This window comes from Microchirus variegatus, assembly GCF_963457635.1.
Source record: "Microchirus variegatus genome assembly, chromosome: 1".
NCBI lineage: Eukaryota > Metazoa > Chordata > Actinopteri > Pleuronectiformes > Soleidae > Microchirus > Microchirus variegatus.
Genome location: NC_139802.1, coordinates 44,668,727 through 44,686,621, shown reverse-complemented (window position 1 = coordinate 44,686,621; position 17,895 = coordinate 44,668,727). Strand labels below are relative to the sequence as shown.

Genomic DNA, 17,895 nt, shown 5'->3' with positions numbered 1-17,895 from the left:
GTGGTGGATGATACAGTGTCACCTCAGCAGCAGCAGTAGGTTCAGTTTTACTCAAATTCACTTCTCTTCATCCCATGTGCATAATAAACCATTAATACGTTACTTGCTTAACTAGCAACAAGTTTTGCTAGTTATTTTTTTATTATTTTGATTATATTCCTAAAGGGCCACGGTAGCTCAGTAGTGGAGCGAGTCGTCGTGACTTCAATTTGAAGGTTGTGGGTTCGTTTCCCGGCTGCGCTAGTCTACATGTATACCGACGTGTCCTTGGGCAAGACACTTAAACCCTACTTGCTCCTTACAGTGTGTGAATGGGTTTTTTTTCATTAGTAAATGTGATGTTTACAAACAGTTGAGGCCAATCGCGAAGTAAGGGCATACTGAGTAGCCACCAGGGGGCGACTCCGCTGCTTCCAAAAGGACTAGTAAAAGTTTATTATATAAAAAACTTTGTCTAATAGGTTAACGCACAACACGTTTCGATGACGACCGACCGGAAAAAGACACGCGTGATGTCATGTTTACGTGCCGCGACACCGGAGTCCAGGCCCCGTTTACCAGTTAGCTCCGTTAGCCGCATTAGCTCCTTTTAGCGCCGTTAGCACGCCTACGGTGGAACTGGAGCGGTCTGTTTATTAAAGGAAAAGAGCAGCGCTAACAACGGCACTACTTTATTTAGAAGATTTATAACATCCCTAAACATATTTTTGAAATAGCTAACAAACGCAGTCTCTTATTTTGTAAACGACGCGTCCTATTTTACGATAAAACGCGACGCATTTGCCCGACACGGTCACCAAGTGTGATTGACAGCTGGTTTCTTGCGTTTCTAGTCGCAGAAAGCGAGCCAAGCTAGCAAAAGGAGGCGACCTGCCAGTACTAGGCCTTTGTCAGGCGGAGCTGTCGCGGTGTGAGTCGCGAATCCTGGGGCTTCACAATGGGAGTTAATTTTCACGTCTATTTATAGATGCTGTCCTTTTGGGGGGATTTTAGCTTCTTGAAACGTGAACGTGAGTCTGGTTTCTTGGCCTCCTACAGCTCGTTTTGTCATGGTTTTGAATGGTTAAAACCTGTATATAGCTAGCGTGACGTTGTACTAGCAGCTAGCAACTTGTTTTTGACGTCAAGTTTTATATGAGAATATTCTCTGGACTTCTCTGGCCAATATCAGCCGATGCCGACATTCAACATTTAACATCCTCCTCGTTGTTTCCTGGAAGTGATGATCCCATGTCGACCAATCGGTGGACTGCAGTGCGACCAGCTCCACCCTTAAGGTGCTACGCTGCCGTGCTCGAGGCGACGGTTGTACCAGCGGGGGACCTTAAAGCAGCCCCTCTCTAAACTCCCGTGTGATTGGTCAAAGTCTCTTGTGACGGTTACAGATTTAGATTTGAGTTTTGTAAACAGCCCAGCGGTGATTCTCTCTGTCTCTCAGTTTACTGGATATGCTGAGATATTGTGATGTAACTATTACATACTGCAGCTTTATTGCCACAGTGTGTGTGTGTGTGTGTGTGTGTAACAGTCCACCGTGAGCATGACGTCATTCAGCAGATTGATTATTCTATTGCGTTTCACTTTGAGGTCGGGGTTACTTTGGACTGCGAGACTCCTGCTCCGGATTACGCCCGTGCAGGTGTTTCTGATTTCCTGTTTCGCTCACGGTGTACGTGAACGTTGTGTGGTAGATGTTTGGTCGCTGCAGCTCTTTGGACTCCTGTTGTTTTGAAATAAGAGCTACAGATAAGTACGATAAGAGCAACTCCTTCTTCTGATAATCTCTGGGAGCTGGTTTGGCTTTCAGACGTGCTTGTGTCATCGTGGAGATGTGATGTCGGTATTATCTTTATACGTTCCAAACGGCAGTAGACGTGCAGTCTCACCATTCGCCATTAGATGTCACTGTTTCTGCGTTCGGGTGCAATGCACGGATTCACAAGCCCCGACGTTGGTGACTTTCGGTAACCGACGCTAACGTTTTTGGACACGGAAAAAAACAACAAATACTCTCAAAAGATCGCAAAGACTGTCTCGCCATTCACCATTAGATGTCACTGTTTTCCGTGTTAGCATACGCACAGCGACCAAAAACCTGGTCACTCAAAATTACTCATAATAAATATGCCGGGCCTGTATGTGGCGCTGCTTTGTGTGCGTCCGTTTTTGCGATATATCAATATTGTCTCCTTGCTGTTAGCATCATGGGAAGTCCCTGCCCCGAACGTCGTGAAAATCGGAGCTGTGCTCAAACGTCTCTACAGTATCCTGCTGTATGTTTACATCGATAAAGCTCGTTTCTGGATGTCGTGTCAGGCTAAATGTTGCATATTACACCTTTTTAAAATAGTGCTTTGCCTCTGGCTGTTGTCCTTATGAACCATGTTTTATCACAGCGCATAAAAAATGAACTCTCCCTGTGGAACTGATCTATAAATGTTTCTTTACCGACCAAACTATTGGCCTTTTTTTCCCCGTTCTCTTAAAAAGTGACACAGTTGCTGGAGAAGAACATTGTCACTCTTGTGTTTTTGTGCACCGGTGCCTGAAAGTCGATAAAGCTGAGCTCATGTGTCCGTCCTCCTCCTCCTGCTCGAGGTTGTTCTTCATTGTTTGGTCGTGAAACAGGAGTCGTCGCCGGCATCTGTACGTCCACATTCCAGACTCTGTCTGAGATTGGATGGGAAGTCCAAAGCAGGACCTTAAAACCCCGAGTTTGAGTCCAAAATATACAACCTCCCATGTGACGTAGCTACCACATGGGCCAGCAGAGGGCGTAACGAGCGCAGCTTGGCCTCGGATCCACTTTGAATCCGTCAGATAAATAAGACAACGGTGTCATGATGTCCTAGGAATATATGAAAAGTAGCGTGTACAATTTTTTTCGGGTTCTCCATGAGAAAATGGGTAACAATTTGCGATTTTAGCTACCCAAGTGAATCGGCAGATGTGTTCATCCTTCCGTAACAGACAACGTTGTCTGGGATATCCTTAAATGCCTTCGCGTTGATAGCACGACACGTAGCTTGATATTTTTTTAGCCCTATTTGCTGCTCATTTCTAATATTCACAGGTAGACTTTGCATTTTTTACATTTTAAAGTGTAAAACAGGAATATCAGTGGTTGTAGAATGACTTGAAAGAAAATACGCAGGCTCCCCCTTGTGGCAACATCAAAAGAAATTGCTACGGCTGTAGGTTGGTGATTTTTAAATTCAAAAGTCCACACCCCCTTTCTTCAGAAGCTACGCCTCCAGAGCACAAGCACCAGCGCAGCATTGGTAACTTTCGGTAACTGACGCTAACGTTTTTGGACGCGGAAAAACAACAAATGCTCTCAAAAGATCGCAAAGACAGTTGTCTGATATTCACTCGACTTCTGAGCATGCACAATTGGGGGGAGGAGTTAGCAGATAACGGTTTGATTGATGTGTCACGATCCAATTAATTAGTTTTGGCCGTTGAACATGATTGGATGGGTTAGCATCTGTAACTTTAGGGTGCTGTTCGGTGACGCTAACGTTTTTGGCAAATACTCTCAAAAGATCGCAAAGATGGTTGTCTGATGTTTACTCGTTGTGTTCTGAGCATGTGCGATTTGGGGGAGGAGTTAGATGTTGAATGACGTTGAATATGATTGGATGGGTTAGCAACGGTAACTTCCGGGTGCTGTTGATGGTGACGCTAACGGTTTTGGACACGGAAAAACACAACAAATACTCTCAAAAGATCGCAAAGACGGTCGTCGCCACCGTTGAAACGCAGCACCGATGTTCACTCTTTGTCTTCCGTTTGATTGATGCGTCACAATCCAATGAATTAGTTTGGGCCGTTGAATATGATTGGATGGTGTTTTCACGAGGTTTTCAGCTCCTTAAATGTGAATATTTTCTACATTATTTGCTCCTTATGTCTAAAGAAATGATTGAAACTGACCAAATATCTGTTTGTGGACAAAACTGGACACTGATCCACACTTTCTGACATTTTGTGATCCTCGTGTCATTGAGAAGATAATGGACAGATGCAGTCGCAGCCAGATTAGCGCCCCCTGTAGTTGTGAGTTGGACACGTTTTTCCCAAAAGCCCCTCGTGCTTTTACTAAATCAGTTTCCTTCGTAGATGCCTGAGCCGTCTATTGTGAGACAGATGTCCAGGTTGTGTTTTAGCGACATGTGTGTGTTCACTCTTCTGTGGCATCAAGGTCTTCCATTTTAATGGAGGGAACTCTCTGAGCATGCTCCGTGGAGACCATCTGAAGAGGAAGAAGGGCCGACAGAGGGAGCCACCAGGTCACGTGACCACCAAAACATGGTGAATGTGCATGCGGGGGAAGAAAAAGGGAAAGAGAAGAACACTCTGTTCGACACATTCTCGCGCTCTACCCTCCCTCTCTCTCTCACACACACACACACACACACACACACTCTTGACGCCTTCTTCTCAATGGAGGCCATGAAAGCAGGTACGAAGCTTCCTGGAGACGCGCACACACACACACGTGCGGAAACGAACGAGGCGTTTGCGCTGCTCTGTCACCGAGATGTTTTCAAGTCACGATGGTTCTTCTACTGGAGGAGGAGGAGGAGGAAGAGGAGGAGGAGCTGCTGTGAGCGTGATGTCATTGTCAGAGAGGTCTGCAGGACCTCCTGAACATCTGCAAAAGTAGATCTTTGTCGCTCCCATTCCTGCATCATCAGTTTGGAGGATCTAAGCTTGTGCAGATGAATGACGATGATGGCATGTTTTAAAAGTAGAGAAGTGGCAGGAAGTGAGTGAGAGGAAGGAAGGAAGGACGGACGGAGGTGTTCTGGTGTCAGACGGAGGTCGTCCAGCTGAGTTTTGGCCTCAGTGAAGCTTCACGTTTATGGTTTTTGCTTTGAGAACATTGAGTTATGAGGCTAAATTCCACTCTACAGTTCCGTAGTGTCTGGTTTTTATCTGCCGGTCACTGATTGGTCAGAGAGTGTCGTCACGAGCGCGACGTCCGACTCAAGAATCAAAGCCGACGATGTCCAACTGCAGATTAAAGTTAAAAAGACTTTGAAAACATGCCTTAATCTCCAACGCTATCGCGTACAGGAAGTACCGAACGATTCCGTGAACGAATCTTTTTAAATCGACTCATTCTAATGATTCAGTTGCGTCCAAAACGACCGCTTTACAAGTCACTCGTTTGTGCGTTTGTGTAGCGTAGAAAACCACATCGCGGTGCAGTTTTCACGCAGACGTCGCTATCGTGGAAAAGCGCCATAAGGTCGAGCGTTTATTTGACGTCCCTTCTGAGGAAAATGACGGTTAGCTTCAGCTTGATTTTGGTTACAGGTGGTCCAGAGATAACGAGTCGTCCAATTATTGTTCGTGATTTGATGAATCAGTTAGATGAATAAAGTTTAAAATCCTTTAAAAACATGCGTTAATCTCCAACATTTCGCAAAGGTATCGCGTACAGGAAGTATCGAACGATTCCGTGAACAAATCTTTTTAAATCGACTCATTCTAATGATTCGGTTGCATCCAAAACTAAATGCCTTACAAGTTTTGTGCCGCAGTTTTCACGCAGACGTTGCTATCGTGGAAAAACGCGAGTTTGGTTAAAGGTGGTCCAGAGATAGCGAGTCGTCCGATTTTTGTTCGTGGCTCAATGAATCAGTTTGAGTTCCTTTGCTGCTCCATGACAGAAAACCAGTTCCCGGACAATATTTGAGATACGGCAAACTGTAACGTTAAGACATTTTAATGCAAGCTTCAAGTTCCTAAAGTTGGTTTAGTTGCGTTTTCTGTGAAGAAGAAGAAGAACCAGAAAAACTGTAGATATCTTTTCCGTGTTGTCATTGTCAGACACTGATTGACCGAGCAACTTCAAATCGTTTTATCACGGAAGTAAACAGATTTACCTGAGCGTGAAAAAGATCCCGAGCTGCAGTCTAATGTTGGAAATTAAAAAAAAAAATGCAGATTTACTTCCTGAAGAAGACGCAGAAGGACATGATTCATAGTTTGGTGATTTTTTTTTTCTATTCTTTCCTCGTGACGTCGACCGTAATTTGATCTCTTCTTCAGGCCTTGAAAGAATCCTAGAGCCGGAAAAATGACCACGGTCTAGGTCAGAATTCAGTTTCCTCAGTTCTACACGGGAATGGAACTGTGTTTTGCTTCGGAATAAGTTAGGAAACCTGTTTTTTGGACGATACCCTTCACCTTCTTTGTCTTTGTCTGTTTTCACAGTGAACGGGTGATTAAAAATGTGAAAATCTGACTTTTGACTGACGAAAAGAAATGTAGCCAGGAGTTTAACACTGTCATCATTTAGTTCATTTTACGTTTACTTAGTACACTTTACATTTAGTACATTTTATGTTTATTAAAAGTATATTTTACATTCACAAGTATATTTTGCGTTCCCTAAAGTATATTTTACATTGAGTACATTTTGTTTACTAAAGTATATTTTACATTCACTTGAGTACATTTTACGTTCACTAAAGTACGTTCTTCATTTAGTACATTTTACGTTCACTAAAGTACGTTCTTCATTTAGTACATTTTACGTTCACTAAAGTACATTTTTAGTGCACATAAGTACATTTTACGTTCACTTCAGTACATTTTACGTTCACTTAAGTACATTTTACGTTCACTAAAGTACATTCTTCATTTAGTACGTTTTACGTTCACTTAAGTACATTTTACGTTCACCAAAGTACATTTTAATTTCAATAAAGTACATTTTAAGTTCAGTACATTTTACGTTCACTTCAGTACATTTTACGGTCATTGAAGTACATTTTACGTTCAGTACATTTTACGTTCACTAAAGTACATTTTACGTTCACTAAAGTACATTTTACGTTAAGTACATTTTACGTTCACTAAAGTACATTTTACGTTCAGTACATTTTACGTTCACTAAAGTACATTTTACGTTCACTTGAGTACATTTTACTTTCACAAAAGTATATTTTACGTTCAGTACATTTTACGTTCACTAAAGTACATTTTACGTTCACTTAAGTACATTTTACTTTCACAAAAGTATATTTCACGTTCACTGAAGTACATTTTACGTTCAGTACATTTTACGTTCACTAAATTTTACGTTCACTAAAGTAGATTTTACATTCGCAAAAGTATATTTTACGTTCACTTAAGTACAATCCGAGAGCAGGAGAATGACCACGGTCTAGGTCAGAATTCACTTTCCTCAGTTCTACACGGGAATGGAACTCTGTTTTGCTTGTGAATAAGTTAGAAAACCTGGTTTATGGACGAGCATAGTATACCCTTCACCTTCTTTGTCTTTGTGAAGAACGACGTGAACACGTAACAATCTGCAGTTCATTGTTTGTGCGTCTTCGCTGTAATTTCCTTGACGTTTGTGGGCGTCCACGATCAAACAAACATCTGAAGAGAAAGATGATTTCTTTGTCCTCTCAGGTGATTTACTGTGTGTGTGTGTGTGTGTGTGTGTGTGTGTGGACATTCTTTGTGCAACAGCTGATTACGTAACGTCGTCTTAGCTGCGACTGGTTTCCAGCAGCAGGTCACGGTCGTCCGGTTTAGGCCTCGTCTGTCGGTGAATTCTTGGCCTTATCTGGTCGAGATTAGACCAACAACAACAACAGGAAGAAGACAATCGTCCATCTTTAGGGGGACAGCTGGTTGACGACCATGCGTTTGAACCCTGGACTGAACCATTTAACCGCGCATGGTTTCAGTAAATAACATCTTTGGCGTCACGTCCACATCTTTAGACATGTTTTATGATTGTATTCTCACTGCAGAGCCTCTGTCTCCACGTCCTCCATCTAGTGGAAAAGTGCTGCAATGGCCTCCTCGCTGTGTCAGTAAACAATCTGGTTTTTGCGAAATGGCGGAGATCTGCAGACAGGCCTCTCTCCCTGTCTCTCCCTTCCCCCCTCCTCCCTCCTTTTATGTCTCATGTCTGTCTATACCGCTCTCGGCCACTAGGGGGAGGGATTTCTCCTGTGTGGATTTTTTATTTCTCCTTCATCTCAAACCAAACACAAACGTTAGGACCTCTGACAGGTTCCTGTGTCTCCAGCCTCTCAGAGGAGATGATGGTGGTGGAGTTGATCTCCAAAGGTTGAGTCCCTCAGGTCTCACACATACACACCAGCGTCAGTCACATGATCACCTGATGTTTTTGGCTCCGAGAGACTCGTGGAGACCAGGTTTGGTTGGATTGTGTGGTGGTGATGGTTGGAGACCTGATACCTTTGACCTCTGGTCTTCAGAACCAAAGATCTCAGTCTTGGACCCTGTTTTTAATCCTGGTGTGACTGAGCTGGGAGTTTGACCAAGACAAATGTCCTGTTGTTTCCTCTTCAGCTGCTCTCTCCTGTGGATTGAGTCATTCTGATGGAATTGTTGCTCCATTGACTGTGTTTGAAGAGAAAGGACTCACAATCCAAGTGTTTAAAACTCTTATTTTGTACTTTGCTAATATCAGTCATTTTTTAGATCTATTTGACTACATTTAGTCATCACTGGGGCCAATTTTGCTAATTTTCGTCATCTTTCGGATCAATTTGACAAATGTTTGTTATGTTTGGAGTCAGTTGGACTACTTTTAGTCATCTTTGTGGTCAGTCTTGCTAATTTTCGTCATCTTTGGGGTCATTTTTGCTAATAGTTGTCATTTTGGGGTCAATTTTACTACTTTGAATGATCTTTGAGGTAAATTTGACTACTTCTAGTCATCTTTGTGGTCAATTTGACTAGTTTTTGTCATCTTTAGGGTCAATTTTACTACTTCTAGTCATCTTTGGGGTCAATTTGACTACTTTGAATGATCTTTGAGGTAAATTTGACTACTTCTAGTCATCTTTGGGGTCAATTTGACTAGTTTTTGTCATCTTTAGGGTCAATTTTACTACTTTGAATGATCTTTGGGGTCAGTTTTGCTAATTTTCGTCATCGTTGGGGTCAGTTTTGCTAATTTTCGTCATCGTTGGGATCAATTTGACAAATATTCTTCATCTTTGGGGTCAATTTTGATACTTTTAGACGTCTTTGGGATCTTTTTGTCTAATTTTCGTCATCTTTGGGGGTCAATTTTGCTTTTAGTCGTCATTTTGGGGTCAATTTTACTACTTTTCGTCATCTTTGGGGTCAATTTGACTACTTTGAATGATCTTTGAGGTAAATTTGACTACTTCTAGTCATCTTTGGGGTCAATTTGACTAGTTTTTGTCATCTTTAGGGTCAATTTTACTACTTTGAATGATCTTTGGGGTCAGTTTTGCTAATTTTCGTCATCGTTGGGGTCAGTTTTGCTAATTTTCGTCATCGTTGGGATCAATTTGACAAATATTCTTCATCTTTGGGGTCAATTTTGATACTTTTAGACGTCTTTGGGATCTTTTTGTCTAATTTTCGTCATCTTTGGGGGTCAATTTTGCTTTTAGTCGTCATTTTGGGGTCAATTTTACTACTTTTCGTCATCTTTGGGGTCAATTTTACTACTTCTAGTCATCTTTGGGGTCAATTTGACTACTTTGAATGATCTTTGAGGTAAATTTGACTACTTCTTGTCATCTTTGGGGTCAATTTGACTAGTTTTTGTCATCTCTAGGGTCAATTTTACTACTTCTAGTCATCTTTGGGGTCAGTTTTGCTAATTTTCGTCATCGTTGGGATCAATTTGACAAATATTCTTCATCTTTGGGGTCAATTTTGATACTTTTAGACGTCTTTGGGATCTTTTTGTCTAATTTTCGTCATCTTTGGGGGTCAATTTTGCTTTTAGTCGTCATTTTGGGGTCAATTTTACTACTTTTCGTCATCTTTGGGGTCAATTTTACTACTTTTATTCATGTTTGGGGTCAATTGTGCTAATATTCGTCATCTTTGGTGCCAATTTTACTACATTTAGTCATCTATGGGGTCAAATTTACTACTTTTAATCATCTAAGGGGTCAATTTTGCTGATATTTGTCATTGTTGGGGTCAATTTTGCAAATTTTCGTCATCTTTGGGCTTTATTCTGCTCACATCAGTTGGTCTGCCTTTAATGAGCTTGTAATGAGTGTAAATCTAAATTCTAATGATATCTATCATATTTCCTTCTCCTCCAGCCGGCTGCACTCCTCACGGTCAGCGTGGATAAAGGTGCATCTGTGAAGAAGGAGGCGCTGGATGCAGCGAACATCAGAGAAGAACAGTCAGGTACAAGTCGAACAAAAACAGCCTGGGAGAAGTTTTATCTGTTCACGTCTTCCGTCTCGTCACGAGCGTTCGCGTCTTTTGCTGTCGTCCCACAGATGGAGAAACGGAGTTAGCGTCCAGATTAGCCTCCTCCTCCTCCTCCTCCTCTTCCTCCTCCTCCTCCCCTGCAGCAGAGACCATGCTCAACGGCATCGAGTGCGACGACATGAGGCGCCAGAGCCCGTCGCACCACGGCTCCACCGCGGGCAGCAACAAGACTTTACTGCTGCTCAACGAGAACGGCGTTCCAGACACGGAGCCGCCGCACGCTTCTGTGACGGGAAGCAACGGATTCATTCTCACCAAACAGCAGCAGCAGCAGCAGCAGCAGGACGGCAGCAGCAATGTAGCCATGCCAGGTGTAGGAGTTTCCCCTCACAGGACTAACTGCTTACCTTCGGGTCCAGCAGCGGGGGGACACGCGGTCAAGGCGTCCTCTGCGTCCTCGGCGTCCTCGGCGTCAGGGACGACGCAGACTTCAGGTGCATTAAGGACTGACCCCAGTTCGGGGTCCACGTCGGGACAGGGTATCACGGACACTAAAAACGGCACAGCTCCATCTCTTCCTGCTCCCGTCACCGTTCACCGAGCGCGGAAGACCATGTCCAGGCCTGCTGTTAGCCCGGCACAGAAGGTAAACATGACACAGTCGTCTGTAATAAATATTCAGCCTGAAAAGGTGTTTTCATTGTGAACGGGTGATTTAAAAAATATGAAAATTTGAGATTTGGCTAATTTTACGTTCACTTGAGTACATTTTAGGTTTAGTACATTTTATGTTCACTGAAGTACATTCTACATTTAGTACATTTTAGTTCACTAAAGTACATTTTACGTTTAGTACATTTTATCACTAAAGTACATTTTACATTTAGTACATTTTACATTTGGTACATTTTCCGTACCACTAAAGTACATTCTACATTTTACGTTCACTTGAGTACATTTTACGTTCACTTAGGTACATTTTACGTTTCGTACATTTTACGTTCACTTAGTACATTTTACGTTCACTTAGGTACATTTTACGTTTCGTACATTTTACGTTCACTTAGTACATTTTACGACTTAAGTACATTTTACGTTTAGTACATTTTACGTTCACTAAAGTACATTTTACATTTAGTACATTTTACGTTTAGTACATTTTACGTACCACTAAAGTACATTCTAAATGTTACATTCACTTGAGTACATTTTACGTTCACTTAAGTGCATTTTACGTGCATTTTACGTTTTATACATTTTACGTTCACTAAAGTACATTCTACATTTTACGTTCACTTAAGTACATTTTACGTTCACTAAACTACATTTAACTTTTACTAAAGTACATTTTACATAGGTACATTTTATGTTCAATAAAGTATATTTTACGTTCACTTAAGTAAGTTTTACGTTCACTTAAGTAAGTTTTACGTTCGCTTAAGTAAGTTTTACGTTCACTTAAGTACATTTTATGTTACGTTTTATGTTTAGTACATTTTCCGTTCACTTGGTACATTTTACATTTAGTACATTTTACGTTCAGTACATTTTACGTTCACTTAAGTACATTTTACGTTGTGTACTTTTTACATTCACTTGGTACATTTTACATTTACTAAAGTTAATTTTACACCCACTTAAGTACATTTTACGTTTAGTACATTTTACGTTAACTTAAGTACATTTTACTTTTTCTAAAGTACATTTTACATTTACACATGTATGTACTTGTGTCTTAGCTACCGATATATCGGTCTAAAATCTTCTTCTGCTTCTTGTCGTCCACAGCTTCTTAACAGGGAACTAAGAGAAGCACAAAGTGCCAAAGCTGAGAAAACGGAGACTCCGGTTGCTCCTGTGGTGCAGAAATCCTCGCCACAGTCGTCCTCTCAGAACCATCTACCTCAGAATCCTCCAGACACGACAGCTTCAGCACAAACCACGTCATCCGCTTCACCAGCTCCTCCTCCTCCTCCTCCTCCTCCTCCTTCGCCGCCTCCTCCACCTCTGGCTTCATCTCCTCCTCCTCCATCTACAGCTCCAGCTCTGGCGTCATCTCCTCCAGATCCAGATCCACCTTCAGCTCCTGATCCGGATCCAGCTCCACTCCAGGCCAAGCTCACTCTAGGTCGGACAGATTCCTTTGGTCTATTCCAGTAACTGAAAACAATGAGTTGATTGTAACCGAGCGTCAGACACTTAGCGTTCACTCTGAACCTGAGCCGCTGTGGTCGCTGCATATTTGTTTTTAAACGACCTGGGGCTAATGCGAGCGCTAACTGCTACTAAACACAGCTAAAGTGTGTTTGGAATTCGTGAATTTCCGAGTTCCTAGTCTGAAGTTTCTCCTCTGAAAGTCTGAACAATCTAACAAATGCTGAAGAAGTTGTGTGCGCTAAACACGTACAGGGTTGTTATGAACCGGTGTTGCTAACCATGGCTAGCCTGAGGTTAATTTGCGTTGTTGTTTATACGACTTTTCAACTGGAACGTCGTCGGCACCCAGTTCTGACTTTTTTTACGTGAATGGACCCGCATCATTATGAAATGATTCGACATGTCGTGCTAGGACAAGCTGGTTAGCATGCTAACTCTTCAGTTAACACTTTCCTCATTGACACATTATTGGTTCATTACAAACGTGCTATATGAGTGGATGCTACGCCGCCTCCGTATTACATAGTTTGACAAATAGCATTGGGGCTAGCTGGTTAGCATGCTAACTCTTGAGTTGAATCTTGCTTCTCATTACTTGCTCATATAAAAATACAGTTTGAGATGATGCTACAATGCTACCGTATTACACATTTACACAGGTAGCACTGAGGCTAGCTGGTTAGCATGCTTCACTTTTTGTATTGGTTGACATTTTGCTCCAAAGTCACGTGCAGCGCACTGACATAGCTAACAATGACTAGTCTAAGATGAAAATCCGTGATTTTTTTGGAAACGCAATCAATTTGGAGGCAACGTCGCTCCTAGTTCCGACCTCCGACTTCCGATGTAAATGGAAGGCATCAGTGGACATTTTCCGAACTTAGGATGTGGTGCAACTTCCTCGTTCAATAAATATTTCAACTCGAGCAACTGAAGCTAACACTTCATCTCGTTTCTTTGCGTTGGCGTTGTGTACGTAATTAGGTCAATTCTTTCTTTAAAAATAGCGTTGATTTTTGTTTGGCTAACGCTCCGTCAGGGTGTAAAAATGTGTTATTTTCCGTCTCTTTGGCTCCAGGTCCGTTCACAGGAGGTCTGTCGTCGCGTAAGAAGAAGAGGAGGATGGGGACGTACAGCCTGGTCCCCAAGAAGAAAACCAAAGTTCTGAAGCAGAGGACGATGCTGGAGATGTTCAAGACCATGCAGCAGACTGCCAAGAGTCCACAGGTCACACACACACACACACTGCATTTTGACATGCTAATCTGAGTCTTAAATGAGGTTCTGCCTCATTAGAACCAGGTTTATTGACAGAAAAAGGTCCTAAAAAAGTCATAAAATACAAGAAGATGCACACAGAGGTCAATTTTACTGGGATAATTAATATTTTTCCAGGTTTTTCACACAGTTTTTGTTCCATTAATACAGAATTACTCATGAATAAGTTCCTTTTTGTGTCTAATGTAGTTGAGGTAGAAGATTTTTGCCATTTTAAAACACATTTTCAGTAATAATGCATAGATTTACTCGTATAACGTCACACTGGAGCGCCCCCTGCTGTTGTAATGGAATTACTCTGCTCACAAACAAACTGAAATTGAGTCCGTACTGAGTTTATCTCGCCGTAGTTCACGACGATCGTCTCCGTTCTCGTCTCGTCTCGCAGGCTAAGGAGGAGGTCGCCAACGTAAACGGGGAGAAGGTGGAACACCCGTCCGAGGAGGAGGAGTCAGAGGAGGCGGAGTCTGACGAGGAGGAAGCTCAGCTGGACGCCACCGCCACCGTCGCTGCTGCTGCCGTTCAGGAAACGGTGTCTACGTCAGCTGCCGCCTCTCAGGTTTGACGACTCAACGCTGCCACCTCTGTCCAGTTGACGTATGACGGTTTTGTTTAATGTGTAGATGGAGGTGATGAGTCGGGAGGTTAATTAGCATATTAAAGGGATGGATTTTGCCCCCCCCCAAAAAACCGATGGAACTATCCCTTTAAACAGCGTTAGCATCGTCTCGCTAGCAATGATTTGACTTGAGTCCGTGTTGTGTCTCCTCCTGGTGGTGGAGGTGGGAGACGAGCAGGAGACGGAAGAGTCGGGAGGAGGAGAAGAAGAAGGAGGCGGAGGAGGAGAAGAAGAAGAAGAAGAGGAGGAAGAGGAGGAGGAGGAGGGCACGGAGTCCGACATGGTAAGCCCCGCCCACTAACGTCGCGCTAAAGTGCGCTACGTAATCTGTCGCTGTGGAGTGAAACCTGTGTGTGTGTGTGTGTGTGTGTGTGTGTGTGTGTGTGTGTGTGTGTGTGTGTGTGTGTGTGTGTGTGTGTGTGTGTGTGTGTGTGTGTGTGTGTGTGTGTGTGTGTGTGTGTGTGTGTGTGTGTGTGTGTGTGTGTGTGTGTGTGTGTGTGTGTGTGTGTGTGTGTGTGTGTGTGTGTGTGTGTGTGTGTGTGTGTGTGTGTGTGTGTGTGTGTGTGTTTATTTAATCTGCCTCAGAGCACAGAGTCGAGTCTGAAGAAGAAGTTGAAAAAGAAAATGAAGGGAGACGGTCCTTGGCTGCGGCCGCCCAGAAAACGCAAGAGAAGGATAAAGGTCAAAGGTCAGTCGCAGGCAACCTGTACGAAATGTGCCCGTTTTGTCAATTCTATGTATTTCCTTCTCGATATATATCATATTTAGTGGATTTTACACACTTTTAATATAATAAATGTGATAATTATCAATGCAACAGCCGGTAAAACCAGGAAAAGTCCTCACGATGTGACGATGTCCAAAAAATCTAACACCAGACCTTGTCTCACATCACCATATATAAATATAATATGTTGTACAACAAAAAAAATTCCCTTTTCAGACGCTTTGAAATGACAAAATACGTCACCGTGTTGACTTTTCTAATGAGCCAAAAATGGCTTTTGATGCCAAGCTGTGCTCACAGCACCCTCTGCTGGACATTTGTGGTAATTCTTCATGGTCTCATGCACTTCTAGGCTGCATAACAGTATTTTTTATGCTCTGCGCTCGACGAGCGACGCGGAGCATATAGCGTTCGCACCGTTCCGTCCGTCCGGACTAAAATGAATACCTTCCTGTGCGCATACGTCCTTCACATTTTGCAGGATTGTTTAGTGGGTGAATATCTCCAGGCGTTTTTTTTTCGTTTAGTTCCAAAAACCATTTTTTGAATTTTTCCTGAATTTTTACGCGGTTTTTTTTTGCGGGGAAATCTGAGAAATGTGCAAAAACGGCACTTTATGAGCTTGTCAACGCGATAACTTGACAAATATTCGACATATTGATGTCAAACTGTCCATGTCTCTTACAAATATCTTGGACAAGTTCGAAGATGGGTGACCTTGACCTACTTTCCAAGGTCACAGCTGCACTTGAAACTTGAAAAAAAGCCAAAAACCGGCACTTTTCAACCTTGTCAACGCGATAACTTGACAAATATTTATTGTATTGCTGCCAAACTGGCACTGTGGATGACTCTTACAAGTATCTTGAACAAGTTCAAAGATCGGTGACCTTGACCTACTTTCCAAGGTCACCGCTGCACACCACATGTCCAAAGTGGCCTTCATTGCCTATGCAAATTTTGCTTTAAAATTGGCATGAAAATGTGGGCGCATGGACTCAGCGCGGAGCATTAGTAGTCGTCGACTATCACCCCTCTAGTTTCGGTGAAAGTGAACTAAACTAGAGATTCAAACCTGATGCTTGAGTTATTTGAATAAATACAATATTTTCTGCTTCCTTTGTTCCTCTATAACAAACAACAGAAGCCTAGTGTTTGACATTAGAATTTAAAGGTTTAGGAAACGCTGCTCTGCACACACTTTTAGACCAAAAAACCCTGTATTTAGACCCCGTAAGTCGTTGTATTTAGACTGTAGTGTAGAATAAAACCATCGTCTTCTTCTCCTCAGACATGGAGCTGTCGGTCCAGCCTCAGGCTTCGGCTCAGGCTTCGGCTCAGGCTGTGGCAGCTGACGGCGGCGGCGAGTTCACGCACATCCTCCCTCCAGAGTCCGTCGACATCGACAAACCCCGAGAGTCGGCCGCCGTTTCCTCGCAGAGCAAAGGTGAGGTTAAACTCCGTTCAATCCAACTTACAAAGCCATATTTAACATTTGTAAGGGAAGCTTTCTGTTTTCTCTTGCCTTTAACGACTGGAAAATGACGTTTTTTTTACCCTCGGGCACCAAAGTCCATTGAGAAAATCAGCATTTTTTAGCTCGCGGAGACGGGGGGATTTGTGTCACTGTGTGAGGTTAATCCAGATTAAGGATTTCAAACACTACGGTTAGAATGAAGAATAAATAAAAGTGTTTTAACTGACCGATGACGGCAGCGGTGGATCAACAACTCCTGTGTCTCTGTGATGGTAAAATCGCTGATTTTCTCTATGGGGTTTGGTGCAGGAAAAGTGACACTTACCTTATCCACACCCACCACACACACAAATCAACACATCAGCTTACATCTATGATGTCCTGAGAACATGTTCACGTCTTTATCTCAGGAAACTGAAGATTTTAACTGCTCACTCTGTCAAACCAAACCCCATTCAGAAAATCACTGTTTTTATCTCACTGGGACACAGGAGCTCCTGCTGCCCCGTGTGGTCACTTTGTGTCACTGAGTTAAGTCTAAATGACATATTTCAAATGCCGAATTCACAAAATAAGACTTCTGAACTTAGCGACGGAGCTCGCGATGGAGGCAGTGGTGGATCAACGCCTCCTGTGTCTCTGCGATGTAAAATCGATGATTTTCTCTATGGAGTTTGGTGCAGAAAAAAGTGACACTTTCTGTGTTTGACCTGCAGAGTCGTCGGCTGCGGCGGCGGCGGCGGTGGCGTCGGCGGTGGAGGAGGAGGCTCAGGAGCTTCCTCTGTGCAGCTGCCGCATGGAGACGCCCAAGATCTGGGAGATCGTGATCCTGGCGGACAGGAAGTGCATGGCCACGGAGAGCGTGGACGGGCAGCTGAGCCGCTGCCAGGGCGCCACGATGAAGCACGAGATGATGCGTCCGTCCAACTCGGTGCAGCTGCTGGTGCTGTGCGAGGACCACCGCAACGGCATGGTGAAGCACCAGTGCTGCCCCGGCTGTGGCTTCTTCTGCAGGGCTGTGAGTGACGATTCCGGATGATTCACAGATTTAAAAAAAACTCCTGCAGAGAGTTCTGTTTTTGAGACGTTTGTGTTGTGCCGGTGCAGGGAACCTTCATGGAGTGCCAACCGGACGTCAGCATCTCCCACCGCTTCCACCGCGCCTGCGCCTCGGTGCTGAAAGGCCGCAGCTTCTGTCCTCACTGCGGGGAAGAGGCCGGCAAGGCCAAGGAGGTCACCGTCGCCAAGGCGGACACCACGTCCACGGTGCCCGCCGCGCCCGTCCACGGACCGGCCACGCCGGGCGCTCCTGAGGGACGAGCGGACACGACCACCGGCAGGTAAACCAAACAAATTTCTGCCAATGAAAACGAACATTTAGCATTAGCATTTAGGTAAATATGAGGGTTTTATGCTTGA

The 17,895-nt window shown here is 43.5% G+C and overlaps 1 protein-coding gene across 1 annotated transcript in view; it reads left to right on the top strand.

Annotated features, from left to right (window-relative positions):
* ehmt1b (euchromatic histone-lysine N-methyltransferase 1b) overlaps positions 1 to 17,895 on the top strand; it is a gene marked incomplete at its 5' end in the record, with an annotated part of 29,012 nt that overhangs the window by 1,092 nt on the left and 10,025 nt on the right. Inside the window, 10 exons of the mRNA XM_083910100.1 lie at positions 10,101 to 10,191; positions 10,287 to 10,864; positions 12,007 to 12,229; positions 13,454 to 13,602; positions 14,042 to 14,212; positions 14,493 to 14,555; positions 14,858 to 14,960; positions 16,291 to 16,446; positions 17,193 to 17,494; positions 17,584 to 17,816. Of these exons, the coding sequence (XP_083766226.1) occupies positions 10,101 to 10,191; positions 10,287 to 10,864; positions 12,007 to 12,229; positions 13,454 to 13,602; positions 14,042 to 14,212; positions 14,493 to 14,555; positions 14,858 to 14,960; positions 16,291 to 16,446; positions 17,193 to 17,494; positions 17,584 to 17,816 (2,069 nt within the window). The remainder of the gene's footprint in view (positions 1 to 10,100; positions 10,192 to 10,286; positions 10,865 to 12,006; positions 12,230 to 13,453; positions 13,603 to 14,041; positions 14,213 to 14,492; positions 14,556 to 14,857; positions 14,961 to 16,290; positions 16,447 to 17,192; positions 17,495 to 17,583; positions 17,817 to 17,895) is intronic.